This window comes from Psammomys obesus, unplaced genomic scaffold, assembly GCF_907164565.1.
Source record: "Psammomys obesus unplaced genomic scaffold, mPsaObe1.curated_primary_1811, whole genome shotgun sequence".
Classification (NCBI taxonomy): domain Eukaryota; kingdom Metazoa; phylum Chordata; class Mammalia; order Rodentia; family Muridae; genus Psammomys; species Psammomys obesus.
This window is the reverse complement of record NW_026585504.1, coordinates 19751271-19760604: the sequence shown is the minus strand read 5'-3', so window position 1 is coordinate 19760604 and position 9334 is coordinate 19751271. Positions and strand designations below refer to the sequence as shown.

Below are 9334 nucleotides of genomic sequence, written 5' to 3'. Positions count from 1 at the left end.
TATTTATTTATTTATTTATTTATTTATTTATTTATTTATTTATTTATTTATTTATCTGCATGCCAAGAGGTACTTGTTTGTTTTAAGACAGGGTGTCATTATACAGCCCAAGTTGGTCCCTGATTTGGCAGTTCACCTGATTCAGCCTGTGCTTGGAGACCTGTACCACCACATCTGTATAAAAGAAATACATTTTTGTTTGTGAACTTTATAGTTCTATGCTGTCAGATGGAATCAGGGCCACGTTGAGTTGTTAAGCCCTGTATGATGGGAGAGGAGAGCAGTGTTGGAGAGTGACGGGGCTACTCTCGCTCCCATTTGCCTCACTGAAAAAGACCTCTAATGAAGTCATTTCAAAACCATCTACTCCTAAAAGCTTAATTAATATATATATATATGTATATGTGTATATATACTATACATATATAAGTATATGTTGTATGTTTGTATGTGTGTATGTATATGCAAAGCCTGGTGGCACAAGCTTGTAGTGCCAGCTTTGGGGATGCTGATATAAAAACAGAAAGAACATTTGGGTTACAGTCTGGTGTAAGTACTTGCTTAGCTGATGCAAGGCCACAGATTCCGTCATCGAAATAAAAAGAAATGTGTACATCATTACACGTTTATGATATGTGAACTCTTCTCTGTTATCTGGAGAGTTTTACTTCAAAATAAAAAATTTAAGTAGGCGTAGTTACTGCATAGTGAACAGGAACCGTAAGTAGAGTGGGTAGTGGAGAGGATGTAGAAATGTATTTGTTCCTTTGCATTTTTTAGATAGAGTCTCAGTTATGGTGAGGCATGAAAACATTCGAGACAAAACAAGAATGGGGGTTCTCATAGAGACTCAGAGGAAAGGTGTCCCCCAGCGTCTTGATTCAGGGGCGGTTTACTCCGCCTGTGGGAGTTAGCCACGCTGTCATCTTCTAGGCAGACCTACCTCACCAGCCTATTATTGGGATGTGCAGGTCAAATGTCCTGGGTTTTGCTAAGGTAAATTGGCTTTGAAAGGTTCTTGTTTGTTTTTTAGGTGGTTAGAATAAAGGCAACTTGTGTTTTAGCCACACTTATTTAAGCAATGGGAAAATGTTAATAACAACTTATTTAATTTTTTTCTTTATGAAAGTAATGCCGCCCGCTGTGAAAATTAAGCACCTTTCTGATGGCATAGAAAGGAATGAGCGATTGCCCATAATTGTGCCACTCAGAGATAACTACTGGTTAAAATTTCATCCCAGCCTTCTGACAACCCATTTTTACATAGACGAGATCATATTACATGTACAACTATGAGTCCTCGTTTTAGTGTGGAAAAATGCATGTGATATAATATTGTTTTGTAAAAAGCCTTTTCTTTTATTAGTTGGCTTTCTTCAGCATGTAAAAGACTGAACTTCCCAAGTTATTCTCCTGAGGCCCAAATATGTCCCCAGTGTTCTGATATTGTAAATAATACTGTGGCAAACGTCTTGATGCTTGACTCATCGGCACTGGTTGATTTCTGTGTATGTAATTACTGGTGCAAACAGTGTGAACATTTAGAAATTGATTATATGTTGCTAAATTACTGTCTAGAAATGTCTTGGTTATGTTCCTGCCAGCAGTCAGAGTACCTCTGAATCCACATTCCAGCTAGCGTTGAGATTATGTCAGTTAGGAATTCGAAGTCAGTAGTAACCGTGAGAGCACCATGATTCATTAAAATTTCATAGGATCAGGATAACCGCAAAAAGTGTGTTCCTGGGCTTATGCATTGGGGGTGGGGTCTTCTCAGTTGGATAGTTACTGTATTCGTTTGAAAACAGTTCTCTATTCTTTCTAACTGTGCTGTTTTATTTCCATACAGGAGTATCCTTGGTGAAATTTATCTTGATTGTTTTGCATTTACACATAGGCTTTTGTGTATACACATGGTTGGTTTTTCCATTGCTGGGTCAAAGTTTCTGACATGTATTAGCTAAGGAAGGAAGGATTTGCTTTGCTCTATGGTTTGTGAATGTATTCTGCATGGCAGAGTTCATGGCAGCAGAGGAGTGTTGCGGACACTCTTCACTTATGGGCAGAGAACAAGGAATGCTGGTACTCAGCTGACTTCCTCCTTTTATTGCCTCCCTTCCTGATGGGCCTTTCCTCCTTTGTTCCCCACTGGAAGCACCCTCAGCACCCTCATACACTCAGCCCTGGGTGATTCCAAAGCCACTCAGGCTGACAGTGAGTATTGGCAGCCACAGATGGCCACATCTGTAAGTTCACATGTGAAGCAACTTTGGAAATCCTATCTCCCATCCCTTCTAACCACACTGACTCAGGAAACAGCTTTCGTAGCTATATAGAATCAGATCAATTGAATTTTCTAAGATGTTGACATGGAGAAAAGAATTGTTGAGGCCTGATATTGACAGAACATGATAAAACTGGTTTCTGAACATTGATTCCACTGTGATGCTAATCCTGAGAGTCAGCTTGATTGGATTGACAAATGCCTGGGAAGAGGAAAACATTCTTCTCAGTTTAAATAAAACAAGAGCAGTTTGGGATAGGAATAGCTAAAGAGGGAAGACCTGCCATGTGTGTGGGTCACACCTTTCAGTAGGTTACTGGGGGTGTGTCTTTGGAGCCTATATCTTACCTTGGCCCCTTCCTGTCTGTTTCCTGGCTGACATAAGGTAAGTAGCTGCTTTCTTCCACCATGGCCCTCTGCCATGATTTTCTTCATCTCAGACCTGAGAGCAATGGAGCTGGACAGCCCTGCCCTAAAACCATGAGCAAAAAAAGATCTTTCCCTTCCTCGGGTTGGTTTTCTTACCATGGCAACAAAAAGCTGAAATGTCCATTTACTGAACATTTCTGTTCTGATGGTAACTGCTCCTGCACATGTGAAAAAGACATAACACCTACCTTTCACTATTCTAGTGAGTGGAAGATAGCTGTGTTCCTAAATGTGAATTTCAGTAAGAAAAGTGTCAACATAGCTGTGTTTATAGAGTGCAACACAGCTTTGTCAATTATCCATATGGAGTGTCCGGAATAATGGTAAACAGACACATTTACAAACACGAGTGGCCTTTGCTGGCTTGTTGGAAAGGGGGAACGTTCCAAAAGGAAAGAAAATAGTGGCAGAGCAAGGGCTTTTTGTGTGTTTTATACTGGGGATTGAGCCAGGGTCTTATGGATGCTGGGGAATGGCTCTACTACAGATCTGTGTCTCTAACTCAACTGTTTTGTTTAAAGATAAGTCTATAATGTCATGATCATAGATCTTCCAATCAGACATTATAAAATAGGTTTTCACTTAAGGGTCTTTCCTGTGTGTGGGATGTACATATATGTTCATGTCAATATGTACATGTATATGTGTGTGGGTGTACGTGAGTATGGAGGCCAGAAGTTGATGTCAGTTGTCTTCCCACATGCTGCTTCACCTATTCATTCATTCATTTGAGATATTGTCTCTGAGTGACTCTGGAGCTGAATGATCCAGCTACACTGGCTGACCAAAGGGTTGCAGTACTCCTTCTCCCTCCAGCTCTGTGGCTTTAGATGTGCGTCACTGTGCTGGCCTGGGCAGATTCCATCAGTGCCTTGGGGTTGGTTTCCTTACATGAGCTAGCAAGGAGCCTTTTTACTCAGAGCACTAGGAATTTGTACTGACGGAATGCATGCAAACCGTGTACCTTGGGATTATTATTTGACCATCTTCCGTTTCTTTAAACTTGGTAGAAGTTTCCATTGTGTATCACCAGTATAGTGATGGATGCATCTTTTTCTATGAAACCATGCAACTTGACTCAAAACATCACTTCCCTAGTATAAGTAGTTTACCCCCCAAACACATGCCTGGCCTTTCTGCTTCTTCCACTTTAAGCAAGATTCAAGAGACATTTTCTTAGAGGTAGGCTTCCTGACCAACTCACCTAATTTTAAATGTTATCATAGCATGTATCTTGTATTCGTCTTTTTATTTTTTTATTTTATTTTATTATTATTTTTTTTTTGTTGTTGTTATCTGAAGACTGTCATATCTTTGTGATGAGAGAAACAGGGATATTTTATTCCCTGTTGCTTTTTCAGAGCCCAGATTAAGGCCTAATCCAGAGCTCTCAAAAGTATTTGAAGTCTACATGAATGTTAAATTTCAAAATCTGAAATTGCCCTGATAATGGTATGCTGTAACTACTGGACGCATGGGCATGGCTGAGGTTCTCAGCCTCCCATTTCCCAGCGGCTGTGTTCTTTCAACCACAGTTGCCATGTTTTGGATTCCTTTATTTCTTTTTGGAGTGGGGGGAGAGTTGGTTTCATTTTCCCCTTTTTGCTTCTGGACCAGTTTTCAAACCCATACTTCCTTTTCTCCCATTCATACTTCTGAAGTCCCTATTCCCTCATTGGTTTCGTATGTAACACAGTGGCAGTCAAGAAGGGTCCCAGTATATGGAAAGGTAGATTGTTTTGAGTTATGTTGAAAGCGTAACAATCTCACTGCTCTCTCTATAATTTGTGTCGACTCTGCCTTGCTTATGTTGTTCTGTTGCAGTGTCTGCTGCTGGCAGTTATTGGCAGAACTCATTTACTGACCTCATTTTTTAAATATCAACAAAGAACTTTAATTTATTCAGTCAAATAAGACATTTTGGAGAAAATATCCTTACATGATTTTGCTAGGTTGTCTAACGTGGCTTTAAACATTATTTGATTAATCAAAAAAGTATGTGTGCGTATATACTAATACTCTTCTGTTATAGGCCAAGAATTGTGATAGGTGTAGTAGAATGAATGAAATCTGGTTCCCTGACCCTTACAAGCCTGTCAGCAATACACTCACAGATGACTGAGACACACAAGAAAATTAGTCCTCCTCTTTCCAGTGCTTGACTCTCCATGGCTTAGTTAACCGATGGCCATCTGCTCTGTGATCCTTCTGCTGACCTATCATCAGAACAGCAGTAGCCTAAAGCTGGGTCACACCATCGTCATCTCACTTCCTCTTGTGATATAGGCCTTATGTTATCTCACATAGGTATTACAAGAAAGTTGAATAAAGCATTAAGAGACAGAACCATATTTATGTAACTTTTAGTAAATAGCGTGATGTTCTGTTACACATCTCTTCCTCTGAATTATTAGCTAAACTTTATGTTGAGCATATATGCACATTGGAAAGCATCATATAGGTAGAATTCAAAGCTCTTATCAGTTTGGTCATTCACTGAGTATGTTGGGACCTGTCTCATAGATAGGGGACTTCTGTAGCTCAGCCACACCTTATTCCATGTTCTGTGACACAGCTTATAGGCTGCTTCCCATTAGCATATGAAGATAGCTAACTTAGTCATGGATGGTGGACTGAAGAACATGTATTGGATCTGCATCTGAAGTTGACACAGGCGAAGGTTAAATGTCACAAACGGTGCTGGGGATGATGCTGGCCAGGTACAGTTGAGAGAAACTAGGTTATGGCCAGCCTTACTGCCTCAGGCCTGTAATCCCATCTACACAGGAGGCTAAGGCAGGAGAAGCTCAGGTTCAAGGCCAGCCTGGCCACGTAGTGACTTCAAGGCCAGCCTGCCAACTCTGAAACCATGTTTCATATTAAAAAAGGAAAATAAGTGCTAGGGGTAGTGGTGTTTGGTAGAGCCGTTGCCTAGCATGTGAATCCCTAGGTCCAACCACTAGTAGAACAACAGCAAAAAGATCCAGATTCTAAAGAAACTCTAAGCACCTGGTAGATGGTTCCTGTTCAGGCTTGGGATTGGATATTGGTTTTCACAGTTTTTAGAGGTGGTGGATGCACATTCAAAATCTGATTAAAACCAACTTCCCCATGTTCCATGTCTGGGAGAACCTAGGGATTTGTGCTTGTTTGCTGGTTGAAGTACAGTTTCATGGTGCAGGCTGGGAATTATGACATGAATGTAGGGCAAATGAGACGATGGCTCCTATTGCCTGTCAGTGGTGGAGGGACTCAGTGGCACAGGTCCCCACATATCTTCATGCTTTGTTTAAACTGTGAAAGTCAGTTTGCCTCTTTGCCATGTGATGGCTCTGTGTGGCTTAGAGTGCTATGGATGTGAGTTAGAAATCACTTCTATTCACTTGTCAAAGTTTAAGACACAATGGAGACTGGTATGACTACGCCTCCTGCCTCACCATTAGTGTGTTGGTTTGAGGTACGTTGCGTGCTGTCGTTTCTCTTCACTTCTTCCCTGTGATGGTAGCACACTTTAACAGGACTTGAGCTTGGCAGTTGCCCAGGAGAAACATGTATACACAAGGGATACCAACAAGTCTGTGCTGGCCTTCTCTTGTTACTGCATGACCACTTGCCTTTGTCTGTCTAGGTACCTGAATGGCGTGGGGAAGAATGGAGCGGCCCCTGTGCTCCTGGAGCTGGCCAATGAGGTAATGTTATTGTTATGATTTTATTTAAACCTGAGCTAAACCTAAGGGGCCTATCTAGAGTAGTGTTACTCAGAATTGTAATTAACTAAAAAATAAATAAATAAATAAATAAATAAATAAATAAATAAATAAATAAGAGATTTTGAGGTGTGTTAGACATTTAAATTGCTCCCTGGTCCCTTTGTACTTTTAATAATTGGACAAAGAACTTCATGAATTAATAAATCAGTTGACATAATTAGTCTACTTCTTTTAAGGCAAATGTACAAACAGCTTCTTTGCTTCTTGTTTGGTGGAAAATTTCAACCAAACAGCTCCGAACATGCTCTTAGGGTTTGTTGCCTTAATTTAGCATGAGAAATACCTATGTCAAGTGAAGAGATGCGTGCCAAGAAAACCTACGCGAACTATTATAAAAACGAAGTGAGAAATTTTATATTTGACAATGTATCATTTACTTGATTCATTTTTCTGTTTGTAAACTTTTATTATAATAAAGGATACAAGCCTATGGAAAAACGCCTTCCCATAAAGAAACATAATATTCTTATTAACACCAAGTATAAAGTGATTTATGGAACTTATTTGTTAACTCTGATCTGCTCCTGTGTGGGGAAACAGCTAACAGCCTAACATTTTCAAAAGGAAACCCTGAAGATTTCCTGTGAATGAAGAAACTGCAGAAAGTTCACAATAGTTGCAGAGAGCCTACCAAAAAATAAAATATTTAATTCCTAAACTCTAAAATATTTATCCACTGTAATGAGAGCAATACAATATTGAGTCTGAGTTGGAATGGCTTATGCAAACCTCATAGGGACAGCATGAAATGCACACTGTTTCTGTGTTGTGTTATAATGGAAAACAGAGAGGCAAGGCAGAAAATGTGTGTTTGCATTAAAGATGACTCTGTGCCATGAACATTAAGCGTTGTAGGAGCAGCAAGTTGTACGAGCTGCATTAGGAAGGAAGGATAGCCTCTCTTGCAGCTCATGTCTGCTGCACACTGCTGTAGTCAGCAGAAGAGCAATTGCCCATCAGTTACTAGACAGTTTTGATAGCCCTGGAAGAGTCCTCACAGTCTGATAGGATAGTTAACACACAGAATGAGTTTGTCTTCTCCTCCTAGCAAAACATGTATTTTACTTTGTTGTTTCTCAAGCAGCTTGGATGTTAAAGGTGACCATAGCTTTAACATTTTACCGTTGCTGTTGCTGTTCTAAGTTGATACCCTTAGTGACTTGAGGTACCTCAGCATGAAGTAGAATTTTAGAGATTATCCCTTACGAAAGAGAGGAGGTAGCTTGTAGTATTGTAGGTTGGTAGGTGCATCTGGGAAAAAAGTGTGGAGTTTGTATTCATACATACACACGCTGATGATGGAGGTTTTCTAAAGTATCACTTTATGTTCGTTTCAATTCAGTTAAAAATCATTGTTATTTTTATGTGTGGGGGTCCTTTTTTGCCTGTTTGTATATCTCTGTACCTTGTTTGTATCTAAAATCCATGAAGGCCAGAGATGGGTATCAGATTTCCCTGGAAAGGGGGGTGCAGATGGTTGTGAGCCACTACATGCCTTCTGGGAATCGAACCCAGGTCCTGTGGAAGAGTAGCCAGTGTTCTTAATCACTAAGCCAACTCTACAGCTGCTCGTTCAAATTTTAATAGATAGTTCTGTTGAGCTTAGTTTATGGGACTGATCTCAGTTTCCATATTATAATTGTATGGAAAAAGCAAACCCATCACCGTATATTTCCCTGCATCAATATTTACTATTTACCATGAATATAGAGCAATATTTAGCTCCCCGAAAGAAGTAGTTATTTAGAGATTTTTTTTTTCTCCCTTATTTTTGGTGCCTCGTTAGTGCAGAGGAAACACTTTTCGTACGATTACTAATGCATTAGGGGAATTTGGAGATGGTGGGTACTGGATTATAACTTCTAAACATCCAAGCTCCCATGTTTATGTGCTAGTGAATACTTAAAGGACATATGTTTATATCTGGTGGCAACTGATGTGATGGTAATATTTTATGAGTCAATATATATTTAATCAGTGGAAACTGTAAAAATTGATGAGAAATATATAACTTGTACATTATATTGTACAGCAACCCTCCTCTTAGACAAAAGCACCTTGTTATTGTTGATTTGGTTAGGATAAGGGATCTAGGTAGCCATCTTTGGTTTCATAAACGTCTTAATACCATTTTTTCCCTGATCAAGCCCGAAAATGAACATTTTAGTAAATCTTGTTCTGTTAGTGATTATATGATCCGTCATTCTGTTCTCTCCACACAAATATTTTCAAGTTAGATTTGAAGCACTATGAATTTTACTTACATGCTAAATTCTGACATGAAGCATGATGGCCCTATTTCAGAGGAAGATGGACACATGATTAATATGAAAATTAGAGAGATGCAGGTACCTGAACTAATAAGGTAGTCCTTATGCAGGCTGGACTACCTTCAGTAATTTCACCATTTTTCATGTGTCAGCCCTGATGTGGGTTACTACGAATAAGCAGCTCCGTGGAATGCATTTCTTTCTACTCGGGGAATTTAAGGGCATCCAAGTACATACATATTTGAAAAAAAAATAGTTCATACAAATGGAGCTACCCTCTTTGTCTAGTTACTAAATCAAGATAAAATTTTGGTTTGAACATGGGGCTTGAATATCTGCCTAGAAAAAAATTTTGTGATAATAGATGAGAAACATTTCCCACTTTATACTCAGGACGAAAAAAAAAAAGCTCCTGTTAGGAAGGCATCATTGTTCTTAAAAAAAACATATTTCGTGGTGAAATTAATCAATGGCTAATGAACAATCTGAAAAAGAAAATATTTTTTTACGAATGAGTAGTTGCTTTATTATTTTTATTATCATCCACTAAAATGACTGTAGCGCTGAGTGTCCTTTGTTTT

The 9334-nt window shown here is 39.3% G+C and overlaps 1 protein-coding gene across 1 annotated transcript in view; it reads left to right on the top strand.

Moving 5' to 3' along the window:
- Cdin1 (CDAN1 interacting nuclease 1) overlaps positions 1-9334 on the top strand; it is a 211543-nt gene that overhangs the window by 58261 nt on the left and 143948 nt on the right. Inside the window, exon 4 of the mRNA XM_055598844.1 lies at positions 6342-6402. Within this exon, the coding sequence (XP_055454819.1) occupies positions 6342-6402 (61 nt within the window). The remainder of the gene's footprint in view (positions 1-6341; positions 6403-9334) is intronic.